The 25,355-nt window shown below is 31.8% G+C and overlaps 3 protein-coding genes across 3 annotated transcripts; 2 read left to right on the forward strand and 1 right to left on the reverse strand.

Annotated features, from left to right (window-relative positions):
- On the forward strand, positions 1-2,902 carry LOC105196032 (speckle-type POZ protein B). The gene is made up of 2 exons (XM_026133391.2): positions 1-245; positions 1,555-2,902. Exons 1-2 carry the CDS (start codon positions 231-233, stop codon positions 2,662-2,664), a joined length of 1,125 nt encoding a protein of 374 aa, XP_025989176.2. The 5' UTR covers positions 1-230; the 3' UTR covers positions 2,665-2,902.
- A 5,374-nt stretch (positions 2,903-8,276) lies between these two features.
- LOC105195957 lies at positions 8,277-11,371 on the reverse strand. The gene is made up of 3 exons (XM_011161607.3): positions 11,215-11,371; positions 10,400-10,585; positions 8,277-9,761 (listed from the first exon to the last, which is right to left on the reverse strand). Exons 1-3 carry the CDS (start codon positions 11,270-11,272, stop codon positions 9,544-9,546), a joined length of 462 nt encoding a protein of 153 aa, XP_011159909.1. The 5' UTR covers positions 11,273-11,371; the 3' UTR covers positions 8,277-9,543.
- A 5,720-nt stretch (positions 11,372-17,091) lies between these two features.
- On the forward strand, positions 17,092-24,337 carry LOC105196031 (luciferin 4-monooxygenase). The gene is made up of 9 exons (XM_026133373.2): positions 17,092-17,298; positions 20,628-20,807; positions 20,936-21,064; positions 21,225-21,432; positions 21,525-22,030; positions 22,090-22,273; positions 22,381-22,587; positions 22,766-22,998; positions 23,071-24,337. The coding sequence occupies exons 2-9, from the start codon at positions 20,805-20,807 to the stop codon at positions 23,254-23,256; spliced, it is 1,656 nt and encodes a 551-aa protein (XP_025989158.2). The 5' UTR covers positions 17,092-17,298; positions 20,628-20,804; the 3' UTR covers positions 23,257-24,337.
- Positions 24,338-25,355: the final 1,018 nt, after the last annotated feature.

Genomic DNA, 25,355 nt, shown 5'->3' on the forward strand with positions numbered 1-25,355 from the left:
AACATCAACAACCACCGTATTGTATTTGTTGCTTGGTCATTGTTTCTGACTGTTTCTGCAATCGCCGTACTCAGCATCTTTAATACGTTAAGAAGTTATTTAATACGTATAGCACCCTTGGCCTGCTCTATCATCATTTGAGCAGTGCAGATATCTCATCAAAGTATATCTTGAACAGAACTTAAAATCTAAAGTTTAATCAAGATATTAGCGGAAAACAAACACATGTGATGGCAGAAAAAGAAGTAAGTTGTTAATGTCTTTTATCAACTATGTTGAATGTGCATTAATGAAACATTAAAAAATAAGATTGTATAAAAACAAATCAATACATTTGTGACATTCAATACATTTATATAACGAAAAAAATTCATATACATACTCCATATCAAATCTGTTTCTTTTTACTAGCATATTTGAATATTATTAAAAATTATTACTGCAAAAAGTCTACTTCAAACAAGTCTTTTATTCACACCAAAATTCAAAATACAACTCAATTTATAATAAATTTATGATTACTTTCATTTACTGTATAATACAAAAAACATAAAATTGCATCCATAAAACATCAGAGTACATACATTTATTAAAATAAAGTAAAAAATATGAATAAGAAGAGCATTGTAAGAGTTATCATCTTTAATCTTTCAATTGTGTACGTGTGTTTTGGTACTTCATTAATGTACATGTGAATCTATTACATCTGATGCTATTTTCTTTATCTTAAAATATTTCTAAAAATTTATAACAATTATAAAATATCTGTCAATATTGTAATTAAAGAATTTATAGTTATTTTGATAAATAATTATTGAATACTTTTAATGAATTGAATAGAAATGAAGGAAAGAGTTGAATTTCTTTAAATATTAATAATTTTTTTTATTAGAGAAGAAAACATACTGCTAAAGTTTTTCATTTCAAAGGTTCAAAAAAGTAAGTGAAAAGAAAAAATACATATTGTTATCTGCAGAAAAAGTGGAATTATTTAAGAGGGTCAAAGTCACAAATTTTTTAGTACAGAAAATTGTTAATCAATCAGAAATTAAAAATAAAATTTTAATATATCTGATTTTTTTTATATGATGATAGGAGAATAAAGATAATATGTGAAATCGTAACTAATTATAGTTGAATGTTAGTTGATTATAGCTGGATTTTTGTGCTTATATTTCTTGTGTGATTTTATATACCTTTTAACTTCATTAAATTTCATGCTAAATAAATTTTTTATTTTGAAACATTTTTAAGTTGTACGAAGATATCACAATATTAAATTGATAATCAATTTAATGGTAATGATGCCTATAAGTATCAATTACTTTCTCTCCCCAAATACTAAAGAATTTGTTATGAAAGATAACACTCCCTGACTGAAATGTCATTTTGTTAGCATTATTATTATTTATCGTTTACTCATACGCCCATGCTATTAAACGTCCAAATGTTTGTTTGATATTCAAACTATCTTATTTAAAAAGAAATAGAAACTTTTATGCTATTCTGATCCATTTTCATTATTCATAATGTAATAATTCATATTATTTCCAGATTTCTGACGAAAAAAAAATTGAAGATAATGTGAGTCTTCTACAAAAGAAGCTGAATAAGTTTTCATTTTTATCATCGCATTCTAATAGCTATTGTGAAACAACCTTGGAGATGATTACATTTGACTACACATGGAGAATTTATCATTTTAAAGATATTTCTGAAACCCTGACAACATTAATGTCTTCATCGTTCCCTGAAAATAATCAATATATGATTAAAATGGAGCGAATTTTTCTCCCAGAGGGACAATTCTTTAGAAACAAGTATAACATAAAATTATATTTATGTACTACTGCACCATTTTTCGGTTCATGTAAGACTACTATAATATGCAATACATCATCAGTAAAATTGATTCAGGGTCATATATTACATATGACAATGTTGTATGAAGGTAACTTTTATTACTTCGACGATCCATTAACAATATACTGCGAATTTAAAATTTTCTGTGATCTGGAAAATACCAGTATAAATGTATGTGACTTACCATCTTCAACAGTATCGAAAGACTTAAAATCTTTTGAAGACTCCACCCTTGACAAGTCTAAAAATGAAGAATCTATCACATTTATTGTATCAAATACAAAACGCTATGATATATCAAAAAAAATATTGTGGGCTAGCAACAGTAATTACTTTAAAAATATCTGTCTTACATGTGAGGCAAAAGAAAAAGATTTAACAGAATTAGAAAAGTATGAATTGGAAGCTTTTGAACAGATATTATTATTTATTGTAACTGGTTCAGAAACTGTAGAAACATATGATTATAACATGCTTACAAATGTATTATTAGCAGCTGATAAATATGATGTACAAACTTTAAAACCAACATGCGAATATTATTTACTACAGCATATTACGATTGAAAATGCCTTAAAACTTATAAATCTTGCGATTTCGTCTAATGCAAAATTGTTAGAAATGCATTTGGCCATTTTTATTAAGATTCATGTAAAAGAAATTTTTAATTCTGAAAAATTACATAGTGATTTAAAACATCTAAACGATGTAAATTTAAATAAGATAGTGGAATTAATAGATAAATATGATACATATAAAATGCAAGAAACCATTACTCCAATTCAACATCGTAATGAATAAGAAATTTATATTGGTTAATATTTGATTCATATAATACTGTAGTCTTAGATGTAAATTAACATGATAAAAGTATTTTTCTCATTTAATTAACAAACATGTTTTCTTTTACAAATATATTATGATTTTTAATTGTTATGCAATAATTTGTATGCTAATAAGTATTGAGTATTAATACATATTAAAAGTAATTTGTTATTTGAACCTATATATACGAATAAAACTTATTATTTATGATTGACATGATTTAAATATGTGTACAAGTTGATCTAAAATTAAAGAATTCTTACAAACATATATTAATTATAGGTATTTTTATTTCTATCAGTACTATGCTAGTAAAAATGTCCAATTGTTCTTTTTTTAGATCATCTTGTGTACATATAGTGTTAAAATCTTTAGCAACTAAGACAGTGAGTTGTTTTATTACCAAATTGATTTTTGTGTTGTATGTTCATTTTAATTAGTAATAAGTTTTTTCATATTGTGATTAATTGGTTGTCAATAAAATTAAATTAATTTGAAAGAAAAGTAAAATTATATTTTATACCAAAATTAATGGACTCTTGCACCATGGTCTGTTATTTTCTGTTAATATTTATTATGAGTATATAAAAATTTATTGAATGTATTAATGTCTCTAAAAAATATTTTTTTAATTTAAAAAAAATTGTGTTTTAGCTTATTATAGCCGTCAAAATTAGAGAAATGCACGTTTTCAAATAAAAATTCATATCTTTAAAACAAAAGTGATTTAAGTAAAAATATTTTTATATCTTGATGATAATACCCTTGAAAAAAAAGTTGATAAACTTGTTTCAATAAACTGATTACTGATCAGTAACTGATGATATTTTATCAGTTAACTGGCAAAATATAATCAGTTATTTATCAGTAATCAGTTTATTGAAACAAGTTTATCAACTTTTTTTTCAAGGGATAAATTGATTACAAGAAATGAATAGTTTAAAAATGTATGGATTACATTTCAAAACACTAACAAAAGTATAAAAATTTTATATTCTAGTATTATGTTTGAGTATCTGTAAAATTTGAAAATTTACTTACTGGTTTAAAAATTATTTTGTCGATTTGTTATTCTAAATTCTTATGTATAATCGAGTTTTGCAGAACTTATTTGCAAAGGTAAGGAAATGCATTATCGATAAATTAAATCAAAATGTTTACATATACTAATAAAATTTAAAATATTCCTGCAAAAATTCATTTAGATCTAACGCAGAACATTCAAATAATGTTGCAGCAACAATATTTGTTTTAATATTGCTGCAATATTGCTGAAATGTTATGTTGTATTCTGTGCTATATGGGACTTTATTTAACATAATATTTCAATTAGAAATATAATAAGCTTAGATTGAAAAATAAATAACGAAATGATCTACAAGTCTCTTTATTTACTAATTAATATAAAATTATAAATTTTACTTTATTTCAATTGGATCTTTGTTCGTAATATATACATCAGCTTTCGATTTTTCTGCAAATTCTGTAAATTTTCAAGTATACTTAAATTTTATTTTAAATTTACAAAATTTCTTCATGTTCCGCAGCTCTTTTTATGAAAATATCTAGGTTTTTTTTAATCTAATTCTTATTATATGAAGTATAGGCAAGTGTTGAATTTTCTTGTACCAAACACAACATATTTGTTAGCTCGACGAAATCAAATAATTTATCATAAGGCATGATTGGAACATTTGGATTTTGTTTCTTTAGATGCTCTTCGTAGAATTTACAAATACCTGTAATAAACAAATGATATATTACAAATGATTGATATAAACAAATGATATACAACAAATGAAACAAATATTAAACAAATGATTATGACTCATATCTCATAAAAATTGATAAATTAAATAAAATTCATAATTTAATATTATAAATTACAATATATTACCTTCTATGCATTATAAAAGCATCACTGATGCTTTTATAATTGAACGCTGTTTCTTTTTTAAATCTGACGTCAGAATGTATTAGAAATATTTTAAACTAAAATAAAATAAAAAAATATAAATTAAAATATAAACTTAATAACTATTAGAGATTACAACTTTGTCCTCTAAAGTTAATAGTTTTTACGTTATTGGATTCTTTTCGAGATACTATATATTTCTATACATTTTTTATGTTTAAGCTAAAATTTCATCACAAAGAGGACAAAACAATTAATTTTTTACATGAATAATAGGGTGCCAGATAAGTATAATAATAACACATTTAAGGTGATGTAATTCTAGCTCTACATGTGTAATAATGCTAAGTAATAAGCAAAGGTTAATAAAGAGCATTTACATATGAGTGTACATATTCAAGATGTAAGTATAATTTCAACTTCATATCTAATAATGAACATTTCACATATTGGAAAAGGACAAGTGAGCTCAAAACGTTCATTAGATGAAAAGTTGAATTAATTATATTTTGAATATGTATACCTACATATTTATCTGTTTTATTACTTAAATATGAGATATTCTGTTCATTTTTTACAAGCTTTCAAAGATGAGAAAATTGTAAAAAACTTCAATATTTGAGTAACTATAACTAAAATGGAGGACCTAGAAAAAATATAAAATTTGCTCCTCCGCAAGATCTTTTTATGTACAACATTATACTAAAAATTAGTCGAGGTAATTTGCAGAATAAGAAATGTTTTAATTTAAATTTTATAAAAAGTTATACGTTTTACTTGTACTCGGTAATATATGTGAGGGAATAAGTAACACTAAAATAATTGAGCTAAATTATTTATTTAAGGCTCCTCAGTCGAAAACTCCGCGTTGACGGTGACAACGTAATATCGCGGAAAAAATTAATAAAATTAAGAAAGAATTAATAGACGTAAAACGTGACATGTTGACTATAAAATTTTGTCTTACACGTTAATATTTCGTTATTATGTATTTTATTGTAAAAATGTAACTTAATTGTACTACCAAATTTATAAAAATGGACCGCAAATAAAGTTTTTTTTGAATTTTATACGTAAAAGCATATTTTTCACTTCTTTCAACAGCAGTGTGTTTTCCAGTTTGAATAGACTTCACTTTACATGCTTTTTACAACTATTTGTTGATTGTTAGGCAAAAAAAGAATAACCCATTTTTACAAGCGTTTTAAAGTGATCTCATTATTCTATTTTATTTAAATAATAATTATTTATTTAGTTTTTATAACAAGATTTGTGAGACGTAACAAAGAAATATAATTTTGTTCTTTCAGAGTGTTCTCAAATTTATATAATATTTACATCTTATCCACATAACAGTGATATAACATTGTTCTTTTCATGTGCTCCTTCAGTTATGTAACAGTTATGTGTTGGTTTACTAATCATGCTTGTGATTAATATCGGTATCCAATTTGATGAATCAGAAAAGAGAAAATTTAGAAATTATTTTTTACATGCAAAAATTCTCTTATTTGCATTAATACAAAATTCCGTTAGTAATCCGTGCAACTTAATTAAGCTTTTACTTAAATTTTGTTTCTTCTTTCATATAAGATGGCAAACGCGTTATGAAAATAAGAAGTGTCGTTACAGGAGCGGCTAAGGTCGCGCACTTTCCACCCTTGCGGCGGCTAATTAAGCACGTTGATGTAATAACAACCAGAAATCGTCGGGACACCTGTGCCGGAAAATAAAGTGCTCGATCATGAAAATCTAATATACTGCACTTTTCTACGAAATCTTGGTGGTCACAGACTTACATCTTTAATGACATAGAAGAGTGCAAATGTGAAAACCTGATATAGACTTTAAATTTAATAATCTCGCTTTATCATGAAATTAGACTATAATTTACAAATTATTATCCGCATACAAGTAATTTCGCATTATTAAAAATTCCTTAATACCAAAGTATTAAGGAATTTTTCATTTACGTAATTTTTTAAATTTTCGGAATAAAAAGAACTTTAGGACTTAAACCAACATAAAAATTAAACAGAATCCACTTGATATCAATTTAGAAACAAAGTATTAGTAGTCACATGTTAAAAATTTTATTCGCAAAAAAATCTCGTCACTTATTTTAATTCATTAGAAACTTTCGCTTCAAGTATCAATAGATTTTGATATCTAAGCGTATTTATATATTATTTGCGAGACATCCGATACGCACAAGTAAGATCTGAGTTCATTTCGGAAGGCAAGTATCGTTCTTCCGTGTAAACCTTCGTAGAAACCTTCCGGTGTTATATTAGAGCTGGAAAAGAGGGTTGCGTTGATAAGACCTTTCCAAAGTATTATCAACCACCAGCAATGCTGCTGCTGCTTTAACGCTCCGACGACGACGATCTTAATTATCGCACAGCGTCCCGAGTAACGAGGGTTGGCACGTGGTGACGTAATGTACGAGAAGGGCCTAAATAGCCGAGACCATTGTTGTACATACAACGCGTACGTCGGATCTGTTGAGGCATTAATAGTCTCGCGTGACGTAATTAACTCGCGGTCGACGAATTTCCGGCATTACGGGGTGACGTACGTTCAAAAGGGTGTCCTCAGGCTTATGCTTGATACCGGAAGTGGGTCGCGGCGGCATACACCCGCGTTGAGCCTGAGGCGGGCGCAACCCTTCCTCGCAAAAGTTCGGCTCGGGAATCATCATTTATTTACGCACAATGCGCGTGTCGCTGACGTGTGATGGATAAGATGTATAATATACGGCGTGTTCCTATGTGTGCGTTGCTATGTGTGCGGGATATTACAAAAAGAAATCTTTTACTTAGCTATATATATTATAACAAATTATTTTATTTATATTTTATAAAATTATTATATTAATTTCATATCGTAGAAACAAATTAATTTTTATTACTTTAAAGAAATGTAAGAATTATTGCGTATTACACAATTCGTCAATTATTTTATTTCTTTATGAATTTCCGGATATTTTAAAAGAGAGATATTCTTCAAAAGTCATTAATTATGAGGCTATGAATCGAGTAAGATAAAGCGTATAAAAATATAAGCATCAGATAAGCATACACCATAAATCTGGATAAGAAAAGACGGTTTAATCAGTCATGGCGTTAAACGCGGCTGAAATAGCGTAAATTGCACTTAAGCAGGCGTAAACAGTTAGCAAATGAGAATTTCGCGCAGATGCGATCAGCACCGCCGCGGAAAACATTAATCTCCCCGGCTTGCGAGGCGTGTTTTCTCCTCGGGGCCGCCACAAAAAGTCAGTCAAGTCGAGAGACAAAAGTAGGTTTCATTTTCGCCGCGTTTTTCCGCCCCGTTAATGTTACCGCATGCGACGGGCGAGCACATCTAATGGTTTCTCAAAGATTCACGATCGTACAAAAAGTGGCAAAAAGAATCTGAGAGCGCCAAAAAAAGAATGAAATGAAACGTACAACTCCAAGTGTGTTCAGACGCAAAAATGTGTGACTGAGTTTTCTTGTTAACTAAGTACGTTTTAAATACTGAGACTTGGATATACTTTCTTTCGTTCACCGACGTCGGTTCTTATTTAACGAGTTTCATTATAAGAATATATATTTCTAATACGTAGACTTAGTTACGTGTTTATTTATATTTATTTATTTATAATATAATAAAGATGTATACAATTAAATTAAATAGTAAATCTGTTCTTTAATTATACAATACATATATTATGCTTGCATTATATGTATATATATTTATATATATAGAAAAATATAAAACGCTTTAAAAGTTTAAAAATAAACGCATCACAGAATTTAAGGCAATGATGTGCTAAGTAACACATAAGAAAAGGTTTCTTGAGATTCTTTATTTGTTAGATAGATTAATTTAGCTGCATGGCCGAGAATTGTAACATCTCAATAGAAATTGTGGATTCTTTAAAGATTTTTTTTTAAGTTATTTAAAAGATGGTTTTTTATAAAATTGACGTATTTCATAAAATACTTGCGATTTAAGTCATCGTTGCCTTAAATCCAATATTTTATATAATTGGCATACTATTCTACATTGATTATTAAAAGCGATTGAACACTATCTTTGTATATAAAAAGGCACTTTTAATAAAATTTATTTTATTAAAATTCATTTTAATAGAATTTAAAAAAGTATTTTTAAATTTTTCGAGTATAAAAACATGTGTCATCTCGACGAGACAGTCAGACATTAAAAGCAACAAGTTTGTCTCACTGTTGTCCTGAACATTTTTAACTTATTTCACACTTATCTCGAGATGTAATAAACGGATATCTATTGTCTTAAAATTTAATTAGCTTTTGTTAGATTAGTTATCGTTTTACAGTTCATTTGGAGTTTCACTGAATAATACTTCGTAATATTTCTTAGCAATACTAAGTGGACGGATAGACAGATAAATACTATTTACAAAAACGAGAATTCTGGAGATCTGCTCTTTTTAGATTAACTACGCACATGGACGGATATATAATTTAACATATTTACAAGCTGATGATTCACTTAAGTAGAAAAGTATATTCATTAGAGTATACTCTTTGACCATTTTAGAATTAATTTTTTTCTAACAATAATTTGACGACCATCTATATAAATATTAAATAAAAAATTCTAGAAAGCATAGGTTCTTTAAAATATACAGTTCTCGTTTTAATATTGTAATTGTTTTCATGAAATTTAAATACAAAATGAATAGAGAGACATGAAATGTATATGACGGTTTCTTAAAATCAAAATTTTGCTAAGAAGAAAACCAATTCCAAAATTTTTCAAAAAAGTCTGTGCCATTCTTTACGCATTCACGTTAGCTATAAATCTGAACTTCTCATTTTCTACAATAAAATATCGATCAACTTTCTGGTCCAGTATTTATCTTACCATTTTCGTTTTTTGCAAAAACTCGAGAACTCTGAAAATTCTTTTTACTTAAGACAAAATAGCGTAACGATGGCACCGCACACCGTGAGGAGCAGTGTAGTAAGAGACACCAGGTTGGATGCTGTGTTGCATGCATCCTCGGAGCAATAACACTCTTGCCAGTAAACGCCGTTCTCATGAACGCCCCAGTTGCAAACCCCTGTGACCCCGGTACTAGCGACAGAAGCGCATCGCCGGATCACCTGTCGCCACCTACCATCCCCTTGAACATTGCCGATTAATTAATTAATTACGTGCTCCTCACAAAGTATATGCAGCATGTAGCTCAAAATTCGACGCTATAGAGATGTGTATGTGTATACGTATGCATATCAGCTAACGCATGCAACCGGTCATGATTTTTTACAAAATGCTTTTTATCACAAAAGTTTTTGAATTAAAAACTATATTTCTAATACAAGATTTCTCTCAATTCAAAAATAAATTTGTGGGTATTAGATTCAATTTCTCGACAATTACTCGAGATAAAATGATCATCTCTGTCATTTGTATTGCAGTTTGCATTTCATCAAATACGCACGATTAAAATTTAGTACAAAAGAATACTTTTTCTATATACATATATATTTTAAAGAAATATTTTAGTTATTGTAATTCCTATTTTTATTATATGTATAAATATAGACGAAAGCAAGATCATTACTTAATATTTTTCAAAATCGTCACATGGCATCAAAAAGTAAAAGTTTTATTTTAAATTTTGGTACTCTGCAAATGATATTTAGTTAGATACAATTTTAAGCAGGAGAGGTGGTCGAGTTGATGTGGAATGACCATATATATTTCTTCAGATTTTTTACTGTTTAATGATATATCATTTTTTAATAGGCATGTACTTACAGATGAAACCACGTGGACTTTGCTCCGTGTATTTAACACAAAATGTGCCAGGCATGTGCGATTCCTCGCTGTTGCACTCGATAGGCACATTTCTCTCTTTATCGAATTTCGTGTAAGCGCCGCAAAGGTCCTCTTTGTCTGGATCAGTGTCAGAGCTGCACTGGTAACAGCGTATCGCTTTAGTACCTGTATGTACAAATAAACGTTCCAAATTAAACACAACAGTGTTAATCACACGTTCGAGTCAACCTGAAGTATCCAGTTAGAGCAAAAAATAGAATTGATGACTAATCCGAAGAGTTTCTAGTTCGCAGTAAATGAATCATATTTGGAGTATTATGATAGGAATAATAGATGGAAACCTTAATTCCTAACCTAAAAATTAAGAATGCAGAGAAAATACTTCTACATCGTGGTTTTTAATCTGTTTCCCATAGTTTTGCTCAGAAATGCTGGATTTCCTTTATCGTTACTCCGTTTTTACTTTTAACTACAATTGTTATAAAATATATTCCTATCAGAAAGTACATATACTTTATATTTATTCATGTCCCTCTTGATGTATTATTTATTATTTAATTATATTCTCTAAAATATGTGACATCTGAATATTCTTGGACAAGCCAGTTACAGACGATTAAAGTAATTAAAGGGCTACATCAGCCGTTGAAAAATTTTCACGCCCATCCGTAAACAACCAAGAGTGGATCATAGGTTTGTTTCCAAAATGGCGATCGCAAGTGTATTCACCGAGAAACTTTTAGACATGCTTTTCTTTCGACGTATACCCTGGGTCTTCGCCTGGGAAGTCTCACCTGTGGTGGCGAACAACATCAGCACGCACAGCACAATGACATGGTCGCTCTTCTTCATTGTGTCGCTCTCTCGGTTTTTCTAGTCGGAGCGAGCGTATAACGCGCGTACTCCGCCGCACTGCACGTACGCACCTGACGTCATTCATTGGGCGTAACTGCTATGAAGTGAGCCGACGATCGCCCCTCTCTCGATTCACAATCCCCCCCTCCCTTGACACCCATCCTTCTGCCAGGGGTGGATCGTGATGCACGAAGGCCCTGGGCGCGACATAATTCGAGTGCTCTTTCTCGAATTAATGTAATCTCCAAAGTTTCAAGAGACTTTTAATAAGAGAAGAAGTTCAACTCCGATTAATATGAGATTTACTTCCAGTTATTTTCGATCTTGCACAAGTACTAATTTCGTCTCTAAATTGAATCAATCTCGAATTGTATAATCGATTGTAACAAAGCTATGGAAAAATTACCTTCTGGTCTTTATTAAAAAAAAAAAAAGAAAATGCGTTGAGAAAAGAGGAAGATATTTTATAGAAGATCGCAACTAACGAAGCTCGTTAAGCAAGTGAGCCAGCAATGTCGCCATTCGCTAGGCCAAAGTTTTCGAATTAAGATAAGAGCACTGAGAGCTTCGCGGCTTCTTCAGATGGAGGCCGGGGAGCCGTTGCTCGTATTCTCTCCTCCATCTCTTCCCCTTTCTGAACAAGAACACAAATGAAACGACAATAAGAGCGGACAAAAGGTGTGCACGATATCATTGTAGATCGCTGCACAAAAATCACTGTCTCGAGGGAGTGCTCTAGAGTACGTCTCTTATCTGCCTCGCACGGATCTCGGGACGTTTCAATTTGTTCGCGTTTAACTCGCGAGGTGTCACGCTAATAACGTAACGGCATGAATGAATGTGCATGCGAAAGCGATAGATATCTAATAAAAGATGAATACGATGAATAGGAAAGAAATATTAATATTTTCGAACTATTCCGACAGAATTTTAGGATTTTTAATGAAAATGTAATTTAAAAAGAACACGCAAAAAAATTACATTTTCCGGTATAAAATAACATATTCCCTCCGAGCTTTGAAACAGCACTTTTCCTTTTTATGTAAAATTATCCTGAAAGGACGAAGTATGTAAATAATTTTTTTTTTTAATTATGAATGTGAATATGTATAGTACGCGCTATTTTTTTAGATGCGTCCGATGTTGAATTTTTAAAGATAGAGTTACATTATTTACAGAATTAAAAGTGGATACATAAAGCATCTGTAATAAATTGTAATGTATTCTTGGTCACAAAAATTTCAATATTATAACAAAATGATACTACAGACGCGATCTATAAATTTAATTTTATTTAATACATTTTAATAAACACTGGGACAAATGATTACCAATAAAAAAATTCAGTATAAATCAACGTATCAAAGTATTATTTATACACTTCAAAGATTTTAATTTTTGTAGCTTTACACTTTTTACTCTTCGTATTCTTTGTAGAAACTTATGCAATAGCTCGTTCTCGATAAATTGATTTCTCTGTTTCCAATCAAGATTACGCATCGCCCCTCGTACGTATTTCCTTTAAGTCCCCGATATCTTTAATCGCGTAAGAAACTCCACAGATCATTTCTTCTCAATCGCGCTACCAATCTGCACCACCCCTATTGCGGAAAGATGCGTTCCGGGCCGTTGATCGGCATTTTCCCGTGATTGGAAGTAAACTCAATTCCATCGCAACCTTGACACCTTCTTTGGCGCCTCTTGCTTCGCCGCGCAAAACAGATAGCCACGGTAAATTATTCAAAACGTACCCTCTATGATCTATGGAGGCGCCTCTAAGCCTGGCACCGGCAATCCATCCTCCCTGCTTCCCTCTTCCTTCTCTCCCACCCATCCCACCAGCTGGTCTGTCCGTTCGTACCCACCGCAAAACTCACCTCTTCTCACCCTCTCTTGTCTCTCCTTCTGGATCTTGCCGATTCTCTGTCCCCTCATCGCCCTGTTCTCTTGCTTTTCTCTCCGTCTCTCCCAACCCCGACTCGCTCGCCGCTTCTTCTCAACCGCGCGCACTATCCCCGGGGTATTCCGACTTTTCTGACAGCCGCCACCGCATTTATCCCATCCAACGTCTTTGGACGACGAGCTTACAAAGACGACCCGGAATTCAATAAGTCCGATAATGTGTGAGTCTTTTGCGAGTGTACATGGATAAGTCTGCTAGCTGTTCCCGATAATCGCCAACATATTGATCGTCAACGCGAACACATTTTAGACTCTGGTCGATTGACCAATCTATAATCGCCCAGCGTCCTCAGATTTCTTAACGTTCTGAGTTCGAAATGAAGAAATTATTATTAATGTGGTAACACAAAATATTAAATAATATTAATGTTATTGCGCTAATAGTCTTATATATTTGTGTGAATCGTATTATATCTTATAAAACTGTTCCCATTATTATATTACAAAATTGTACTGACGCAAAATGTGCTAATATGATTGTATCATATTTTAGAGAACATATTAATTATATATCGTTCTTGTAATACTATCGTTTTATTGTAAAATTTGTTTAATGTAATGCTATTAATTTTAGACTCTTTGAGTAATTTTATGACGAAGTGATAATCATATTAAAGGAAGAACGTAGTAGATATCCATCACGTTTTGGCACAAATATAATATTAAACAACGTTGTAATATGTACTATACACGTTACCGCATTTACAGAATGATTAACAATGAACCAGCGCTCTCTTTCATCAGCGACAAAGAACGCGAAACGCTTTTGTAAAATGACTACATTGTGTATGCGTAGCGAAAGGAAAATTGGCGAAGCAAAGGCGGAGCTCGATAACACACTGCGTCGTATATTCGTAGGGCGGGAAAAACGTATCTCGCGCGTGCTGCGCGTTAAATTCTTTTCCACGGCAAACTGCCGCACCGGCTGCCACTCGCCCTCGACGTTGTTCCACAGTCGAGTGTTTTCGCGGATAATATTGTATCGAGCAGCGCGCACCGCGATGCACGCGTCAGATGCCGACAAGTATCGGTTTCGCCTTGTGAGCGTATCCTAACCGCCGCCGCTCTAACCGCCGCCGCTCACTGATTTGCACGAGTTCACTCGATCGTTTCGTTTTTATTACAATGCGAGACGGATGGATAAAAAAAAATCAAGTAATAAAATAGAGTGAATTAGATGATGCGAGACACGGCGTAACAAGAAATATGTATCAAACGTATTGTTTTTCACCAGATGTTCCTGAAACTAAAGGCAGAACGGAATATAACGCCAAGGATGCACTCGCGTTTACAACAGCGTCTAACTTTTGTAAAATTAAATTTGTTTCACAGCCAAATGAAATAAATTTTAGGAACTACACGGTTTAATTATCTCGTCAACACGATTCGCCGTTCGTTTCGTATGACTTTGCCGTTCGCCATCCGTCCGCCAGCGGCATCCACTTATCCGTGAATGAATATGACGCGAATATTACCGCGTGACGTTTGCGTTTACGCGAGGAACACATCGATCCGGGTTGTCGCGTTCCGCCAAATACGATGCCATCGGAAAACGATAAAGAGGAGCCTCCGCATGCACTCCCGTCCCCGCTGTCCGTCAGGGAAGCTGCAAATCGATGGGGTGCGTATTTTATTTAAATTTGCGCGACAGAGCGAGGGCGAGAGAGAGAGAGAGAACGGGGAGGAAGAGAGACGAAACGCGACGCAAATTTGCAATTTCAAAATATTCCGGTGAAAAAGGGAACGGCCGGTGGGAGGAGAAGGAGAAGGAGGAGGACGAGAATTGGAGGGATTTAAATCCCCCTCGCGTCGTCCTCTCGTCCTGGCGCAATTGTTATTTTAATTCGACTTTTTGTCATTAGCCCGCCGCTAATTCGGCCGAACTCGTTGTGCCTCCATAATGCTTCCTTACCGTCGTTCCCTTTTCTCTCTTTTCTGTCCGTCTCGATCGCTCTCACTTACTCACGGTCTCATTAAAACGATGTCAGATTGGCGACAGAGTGCTCAGACGTCTGGAGTACATACAACTCTCCTGCTGGTTTAAGAGAAAAAAAAATTACTTTGTACCCCATCGGGCGAGTGAGAGTTCTTCTTGTCCTCTCGCTTCGTCGGAGAATGTGCATTTTCCCGATTTGGCGAATTAATTCGCGTCGCAAAGCGGCTTTTCAGCGTTGCTATTGGGCGTCTTGTGCAAACAAGAGCTACGGTACACAGAGTATTCAGTACCAGTTCTCAATTATGTAGAAAGTTAGAAGGATAAATTAAAAAAAAAAAAGATAAAGTTTAATTTAATTAAAAATGTAACTTTAAAAATTATTTTAAGATAATTTGTAATACTGAACTATTTTATTAGCAATAACAATGGTAATAAATAATTAACGCAAATTGTCTAAACTCATCAATTTTGAAATTGCTAATAATCTTTTAGAAACATTTTTGCATCTAGAATTTTTAAAATATATAAAAATAAATTGAAATAAATGAAGTTATTTATATAAATAAAGATCAAACTGGCTAAGCCTATTGATTCACCTTATTTTGAAGTTTGAATGTATACGCAATCATGGACAAAAAGTCATACGACAATCTTTTACCGATCAGTTTTAGAAACGCATTCGAAAACATGGGAGATCGCGATTTTTTTATGCTCCAAAACTCAAAGAGACAAGCGTTGCGCTCCTTTTACCATGCAACAGCTATTCAATGCAGAAAGGATATGGAAGTTGCAAATGTGTAAGCCGTGAATGCGACGGTCCGTGTATCTGTGCTATCGGCAATCGGCACCTAGGTCTCGAGCTGAACGCGAACGTGTGGACAGACGAGATCGTGATAGCTGGGGAAATGAAGAAAAATAACGCATCCGGCCGACAAACGCGGACAACGACGCCGGCTCGTCGCGACGGGACGGCGACGGCGACGGTTGCGTTCCTACAAAAGCAATGACGACGTGGCCCGTGGGCGCGTTGAATATTTCATAGGGTAACCACTACGGAGAGAACTGCGTTATTCGACCCATTCCTCTGTCTAAGCGAACCCCCGCCGTCGTTCACCTTTAAGCCCGTAGCATACGCAGTGCCAAAGGGCATGAGCCCCTTTTGTTGTGGCCTGGTGTCTGCGTTTGAGAAAAATTACAAAATATATAGCTACATCCATACCAGAATTTAGTAAATTTTTATAGCAATATATTATAATTAATGAATGAAAAAAATATATGAACGTAATAAAATGTATAGCGCAAATCAAATATTTCAATTTGTAAAAACAAATGTTGTTACAAATCTTGTTATTCTTTATCAATTGCAATTGAGTAATTTGTTAATTGTTAGATGAAATGAGAGAGACTATGGATTGATCTCAATAACTCTGATTATCTTGATGGCCGATTAAATTTAGGAATAGCAACTGCACTTAAAAATGATAGTATTGTTTTTCTTGTCCATTTTCTGCAAATTATAATTTATTTATGTAAAATATTATATTTTAAATAACTAAATAATTATTTAATTAAAATAATTAAAAAAATAGGTTACCAATAGGCAGACAAAGTTTTTTAAATGTTTTTTTAAACATTTATTTTTTATTATAATGTTTCTTAAATATTTAAAAAACATTTAAAAAATATTGTTTCCTGATTGGGTTATGGTTGATCACTTTTAATTTTTGCAGTTGGCAATTTGTAAATTTAATCGACCGACCAATCGGAGTTGGTGAGACCAGCTCTATGAGATGTATTACGCGCATTGATTGGAACGTGAGTAGTGATTTTTGTGAAACTACTAAATATATCACTATAGTGTAGTGATTTTAACTTAGCTTCGGAAATGAGATCCCTAGACATTCAGAATATTTCTCCACGTGGTGTGTAATGAAGTTCTCATCGCGTGGTACAGTAATAAAGTTCCACGCTCTTTTTAGTTAAAATTTTATTAAAGAAACATTGATTTAAAACGTGTAGTGACGTTAACAGTTTTACCTAAAATATTTATTGCAAATAAAGGATTATTAGTACAATCGACAATGTGGAAAAGTTCGAGAATCCATCGAAAATCTACGCAGCTAATGTAAGTAATCTGGTGCGTTCTCATCACATGAGACAAAATATAATGTCTCGTTTTCATGATACATTATAAGTTGTTATGAAATATTTATTATGTTGTCTCTACCTTTTTACAAATACTTCTTGGTGATCATGAGCAAAATTTTTCTGAAATACGTTGTGCCATAGTGTTGTGCCGTAAAGAATTTCTCTTATCAACATACATATCCCCAAAATCTTTTTTATAATATTTAATAATGGTTGATGAACGATTATTATTTCTTCGGTAAATACTTGTATTTTTAAGAACAATGCCCCGTCATTTCATAGGAAAATTTATGTTTTTTACGCGTTCGAATATGTGATATGTAATTATGCTTTTTTCTGCTAAAGATGATTATAAATATTTAAACAATTATTTTTTAAATTTGTTTCAAGTAATTTAAATTTCAGAATGTCTCATTTCTAACTAAATAAAATTAATTCAGTTTTATTCGAACGCGTTTTCAAAAGAATTAAATAGAATTTAATTCCATTAAATTTTATTAATAATTATTATTTTGATACAGCTGTTTTTGATAATTTCTAATTTAAAAAATTCATCTATGACTGAAATTTATTGTAAAAATCTGTTTTCTAATTCAAATAACTTTAACACCGTTTTATTACAAAAGATTTATAAATAATAATAAATACGTATTTTATTGAATATTATTAACAAGTAACGCTACGCGTCTGTAATTTTATTTTATAAGAAAAAGATGACTGATATCTTTCTGTATAAGTTTTAATATCTAGAAGGTTTGGCGATCGATCTTTCTTTATCTGGCTGTTACAAGCAATTTTAGATCAGTATCACACAGTAATCCAGTAACTTCAAACATAAAGCAAGAGCTATTCTAGAGTATTCTAGACCATGCAAGATAGCACGCGTTGCAACTTGCAACTGTGTAGCGTGTTGTGAGATATCCTCTGTGTGTGCCGTGGGCTTTATTCCGCTTCTAGTACCGAGCCACGTGTATACCAGTAAAAGGGTGGCACACGTACGAAGCAAAGCTTATACAGAACGGAGGCGAGCGGAAACGCCCGCTCGTAACGGAACCGAAGTGGTTGTCGGGGAATTTGCAATTCCCATCGGGCATTCGGCCGCTCTCTCGAATTTTGGAAAATTCCATCGCGAAACCCCCGGCGGGCCGGTTAAATCGCGCTACTTACATCGATCGATCGCGCAACGAAGCAGCTAACCCCCTGCAGACGTTCAAGACACGCTTCATTGTGATTTCGATCTAAACGATCCGCGAGATCGCGATGCATCGTTTAGTACTATCGCGTAATTTAAACAAAATTAAGTAAAGCGATATTGAGATTCTTGAACCAACACGCGTATACATAATATAATTAATGTAAAATAAATAAACGATGTATATATATATATATATTAAATTTAATTAAATTATATTTAATTATATATATACTCAAACAAAAAATAAGAAATTGGATTTATAAAACAATCATTCTGCAATTATTTTTATAAAACCAATGATGAATATTATCAATGATGAATATTCTCCTCTTTCCATCCACTTTAAGAATATCATTTAGTTGTTCTGTCGAAGCAAAACTTTTGGCTAATCCTGGAATATCCTATTTTTCGGAAACATCACGCTTCTTGAGTCTACTATTACACCCAACCTTCGACAGTACAATATAATCTCGATATACCTGAAACGGATTTCTCTCCGGAAGGAAAAAGAGAAAGAGAGAGTAAAAAAGAGAAAGAAACAAAAAGGTTCCAGGCCTCTATGAATAATATTTTTGTTCGACATTGAATAAAAGTGATGGTATGTTTAGCATTGGGTTAAAAAAGTCATCATAAATTATAAGTTCAAAGGAAATTATTGAGGAATCTTCTATTTTCTCCGAACTGTTTTCTTTTTTAAGCTTCGTCATCGACAACTTTTGGGTAATTTCGTTCTCCATCATTTCTTTCTCGTTTTCTTGGCAAAGAATGTCGTAGCCAATGGCAGTTAATAAAAGCAAGTCGGATAATTAATTTATTATCTTGACTCGTGCGATCGTTCGATCCCTTCGTATTTCTGACGTCAGACCGCGATCATTAGTTAGTTGGCGCTTAAACACCTCCTACACGACTCCTCCGACTTGTCGGCGGAAGGGTCAGGTGGTTGTGAGATTTTGGCGAACTTATGGTTGATTGTTATAAACAGCGCAGCCAACCAACATTGAGTGAATGCTCTTCTTCTCCGTATATAGTTCTGAACAAATAATTTAGGAATTTAGCGAGCAGAACGTGGAACAGATTGATTCGCGTTTTGTGACAATCAAGAACTTGCGCTTACACTTGTCTAATTTTGATTTGCCATCGAGTTGTAACAGATATAACTTTTCGGAAAAAATACTGTTGTATTAATTATTTTGCCTCTTTCAATACACATGCATTTTATATTTTGCAAATGAGTAAATTAAACAAGTCATAATACAGAGAAAAAAATTAAAAAGTATTTATCCATTTCGTATAAATAATATTTTTGTAAATAAATCAATCTTATTAAAAACTCTGTCGCACTTCACACAAATGCCTAATAAAATGAAAATATAGTGATAGCGCATCTATTACTTATCAATACGTAAAAAATATTATTACATTTTTTCATCCATTTATTCATATATTGATTTTCTTTAATGCTTCTGTGCCTACTAATTGAAAATTAGTTTTGCGAGAGTACGTTAATTCTATAAATGCATTCGAGGATCAAGACGTATCTCAAACGTATTGCAGGTAGGAACACGAGAAGAAGAATTCGATCATCGCTAACCGAGTTTCCGGCTACGGAATATCAGATGCACGCGAAAGCGTGTAGGTATAATTCATTCCAATTGCGACGCACGATTTGTCATTCACTTGGAATAGAATTCGTGTAGTTCACGCTGTCGCAACTGCTATCGAAGAATTTTTAGATTAGATTACTTTACAAGTTTCTTAGATAATTCTCTTTCTAATAAATAATGTCTTTCAGCACTTTATCTTTATTACCAATATAATTGTTTTTATTGCGGCAACCGTGTTACAAAGATAATAAAAAAAAAAGAAAATCGTCTTAGTAAGCGAAGATCCTTCTTAAACTCGAGGTCCGTTTTTGTCAGTAACTCGTAGCAAACAAATGCAGCATCAAGATTGGCCAAAAAATAGTGTTCTACTAGGTATTTTAAAATATTAATCTGCGTTTGCGCGAAACGAGTTGTCGCTGACGATACATATTTTCCCTATTGAAAGTCGTTTGTGATCGACGGTACGATCGCAATAGCTTTGAAAATAAGATTTCTCTCGCAACATAGGTCACTGAGAAGACATCGGAATATAAACAAAAATAGTAATGAAACATTTGGCAAGTTGAGTGGTCGACAGAGGCATAGGGCTTGAAACGAAAGTAAGAATAATGCGAAGATAATACTGGAGGACAGAAATCGAGCACAAGTATCAGTTGAATTTAATGCCGCATCTCTGAGTCAAATATGGTATGTACAAAAGATATAAAAAAATAATACACATATAACACATATGGCATAAGGTTTCATGCCATATCAAATTCTACAAAAATATATGATAGGAACATTATTACTAACATTACCGAATATCTCTTTAGAATGACTGTGATTTACATGACGACAAAATAAAAGGAACTTTTATTGCCGATAAAGATTCAATTCCTCGAGAAAATATTGGAGATTTAATTTTAAATGCATTCAAATCTAAACCGCATTTCATCGGACAGGTAACATTTTCTAACAATAAAAATTACTTTCTGCTACGTGGGCAAACATTAGAGAAAGAGAAACATTCATTAAAAAACCAATTACATGAAAATATACTCGTAAGATACTTTTAAATAAAATATGTAACATTAATTAATAACAAATTAATGCGACTCGCAGGTGGATGCGGACAAGGAAGAGGTAATTACATTCGAGCAAATGAGAGAAAATAGCGTAAAGTGTGCACTGTGGCTGAAAAAAGCAGGTATAAAGAAAGGTGACGTAATAGCAATATGCACGCGTAATCCGTCAATCGTCTACGTGCCATTTCTAGCGAGCATATATATCGGTGCTACTGTAACTCCGTGGGAGCCAAAGTATTTCGAAGGTAAATTTATCGTTTTCTGAAAGTCATCGTAACACGTTTTCCAGCCAATGCTTATTTATTTACGCGCTTCCTATTTGTTCAAATACTTTTAGATATAATTCGAGTTATGTATTTCCTACTGATAAATGAGCCAGATGTAGTCTTTGTCGATGCCGACAACTTTTACGACCTCCTCGCAAGTATCGTAATCTTAAAAGATATTGAAAAAATAATTAAAATCGTAACCATCGATGAGATGAAATATTCAATTAAGTTTAACTCGCTGGAAAGTATTCTAAACGACAACTTCGATAAAGCCGAAATCGATAATTTTTCCTGCGAGAAGATCAATGCGATCCATAATGTCGCAATTAGTACGTTTTCTTCTAGTGAGCAAACATATCCCGGTCAAGCGCACGTTCCTTACATAGCGTTCACATCTCCGTCAAACAAGCAGACACCTGTTATGTTTCCCGGTGATGTTGGCTTGTGGTACGAGTCTCTATGCTGGACTCACGGTCCGCTTTTGACCGTCCATGCTATACTTTCATATGCGACGGTGATAAAAACTACAGTACTTAGCGAAAGAAATTTGTACGAGACAATACAAAAGTATAAGGTAATATACAAAAGCATTCGAATTGTTTCAAGCAAATGAAATATCTACATGTGCTTCAGGTAACGTGGGTATTTCTAACAAGTAATATGTGCAATCAATTGTTTCAATCTGACGATGACTTTGCTTCGGAGTACGATATATTTTCCTTGAAGACACTATTATTCGATAATTGGGACATACGCTTTGATATTTACAAAAAACTTCGTTCAAAACTACCGTACACATCCATCGTTCAAGTATACAGTGCGTAAATTATTATATTTTTAATCAGCGATTAATGAAATTGCGAATCTAAAATCTAAAATCAATAATTGATGAATTATGGGCTATGTAATAATGGGCTGTTTCAGGTAAACCAGAAACTGGCGTGCTCACTTATCACACAGACGCTGATAAATTAACCGGATTTATGATAAACTGTTTAGGTCGTTTAGCTAAAAATGTTGAATTAGCGTTCCTTACTAAAGAGATAAAAGAAGAGGGTCCAGGCTGTGCTTCCTTCATCTATTGCAAAACTCCGTATGCAAGACGCTGTTACAAACATAAAAAAAAAGAGCGTATGTGTTGTGACATAAATTGTTGGCTTCATAATGCGTAACAGCTTTGGTTTATAATTAATCTTGCAACTTCAATTTGTTTAAGATAGCTTTAATTTAAAAAAAAAAAAAGGATTTATAAATGATTAAAAACCATCAATGGAGAGGCATTAATACAACAATATTGCATATTTTACAGTGTGGCAAGATACCGGAGATAGAGGTTGTTATACTAAAGATTTGCAAGCCTTCTTCTTCAATAATGAACACGACAGTGTTATTAAATATAAAGGAAATTATATCCTGTCACGAATTATCGAAGACATAATAAAATCTCATCCGGCTGTGTCTGAGGCCATCGTAATAGCTGTGCCACATCCTATTGATAATCAGCATCCGTTAGCTTTCGTTCAGAAAAAGCCCGGAGCAAAGGTTTACAGTTGACTTTTTTTTTGCCATAAACTCAAATAAAAATGTTTATAAAAAATTTACGTTGTATCTTAGGTGACGAAAAGAGAACTACTAGAATTTGTGGAAAAATTATGTAAAAAGGAGAACATTGATGACTATAATCTTCACGGAGGTTTGCATTTTATTACGCATAAGCTTCCACGGCTTCCCAATGGAAAAATTGATCGACGATTAGTTCGAAATACCCCGATTATTAGAATTGGAAGAATTAATGACTAATTATTACTTTATGACAATTTCTTTTGAATAATATTCTTATGAATTTTAATCAGAAATTTAATTTTTTAATTCTGAAATATATATGTAAATATCTAATATGCTACGTAATAATGCTATAATAATGTGCTATACTATTATACGATCATCTATATTAGATTGTATAATAGTGAAAATAGAAAGCTCCAATATATACTTGTGTTATTTGTAATGAAAGACGCAATAAAAAAAAGCGATATGCTTTCTTGTGATTGGATTTCATTAAAGACTCAAAAATTACGTTTCTTAAACGATGATATTCTAATAGAAAAATCAATCGAGAAATAATTCAACCGAGAAATAAAATATCGCGAAACATCGATTGAATTTTAATTTAAATTTTTTTCATAAACAATAACAGTATTTATTCAGAATAAATAATCCTTAAGTACATTCGTAAATAGTTGACGTCATTTTAACAACACTCTTTAATTAAATTGCGCTTTTCTTTATCAAGTGGAATTATCATTAATTGCAATTTTAATTTATTCGTACTTGTAATTTTATAAGCCTTAATTAAAAATCCGTTAATTGCAATTTGTTATACATAATTTTAAAACCTTAAATTAAAATTCTGAAGATGACTAACGATTATAATTAGCTACAAATTATTTGAAAAGTAAAAAAATCTAAAGTTTAAAAAAATCTGCTTTTTTACGTATAACTCAAAATTTATTGATATCTAAACTTTCAATTTAAGGAAAAGTTGACTAAAAATATTGGTCAAAGAATTTGTTATAAACAACTTACACTTAATTCTGAAGACTTGAATAAAATATATAAAAATGATAATTCATTTTTTATTACATTTTTTATTAAGCATTCTTATATAAAATATGACAAATAACACATTTAAAGTTAGAAGCTTTTAATTTGTAAATACTACTAAATGTATCTTACTAAATAGATAATATTTTTTGCATTGTATTAAGCAGTAGGACATCGTATTTAAATAATAAATATTTGTGTTTAAGTAATAAATATTATAAAACTCTGTTATGTCATGTAACTGATTAAAGAGCAACTTTCGAAAATAAAGCATGCAGCAATATAAAAAAATTACGTATTTTTATTTTTATTACAAATATTCTTTCCTACATTTCTGGTTTCTATAAAAAATCGGGTGATTTAGCATTTTTATATACATAAAAAAAAATCATTTTACTCTTAAATTGCGATATTAAATATATTCCATTTAATAAAAAACATTGCATTCTTCTTGCAACTGAGAAAAAATGTAAAAGTGATAAATATTGTATATTGCATGATTACATCACGAAAATAAATATTAAAATATCATTATACAGCATCATATAATAAAATTAATAGATACTGCATTTATTAGGTAATTATAATAATAAAATAAAACAAAATTGACATAAAATAAGCTTTTTCGCATGATCACTATGTTCTTAGATAAACAATTTGTGCTTCGAAACTGATGAATATGAATTACTTACTATCAAATCCCCAAAAAGAATCTTTACGGTAAACACAAAAGGCATGAGAAAAACAAAAGATAGAAAAAATGAAAAAAAATAATCAATGATGATATGTAATAATCTAAATAGTATAATACCCGCTATATGTAATAAAATAAACTTTATATATCGTTTTATTAACACGTTCCGCACCAATTTTAGGTGACTTGTTATGTTATCGATAATCCATTTGTTTATTACACATATTTGTTAAGTAAAACATATTTCAATGATTATTATGATTACTATGATTATTATAAAGAAGGACTGTGTACCAATATTAATCATATGCTATAATCTACGCGTGATATTAGAAATAATGTTATAATTATATTTCTTTTTATAGTTAAATGTCAAATGGCTTGAATGGAAAGTATAACGTTCACAAATCCCAAATAAATCCCTGACGATTTCCGCGACACGGAATCTGTTGATGGCAAAAAATCACAGTTGTCATAACAAATCGTTGATAAAGATTCGAATTAGTAATTCTGAAGGTACATAATCCTGCATCTTTTATATTTACAAATAATTTTACGTCACTTAATATTCTATTTTATTCGGTTAATAAATTAAGAAATG

The sequence above is a fragment of the Solenopsis invicta genome, chromosome 12 (genome assembly GCF_016802725.1).
Source record: "Solenopsis invicta isolate M01_SB chromosome 12, UNIL_Sinv_3.0, whole genome shotgun sequence".
Classification (NCBI taxonomy): Eukaryota; Metazoa; Arthropoda; class Insecta; order Hymenoptera; family Formicidae; genus Solenopsis; species Solenopsis invicta.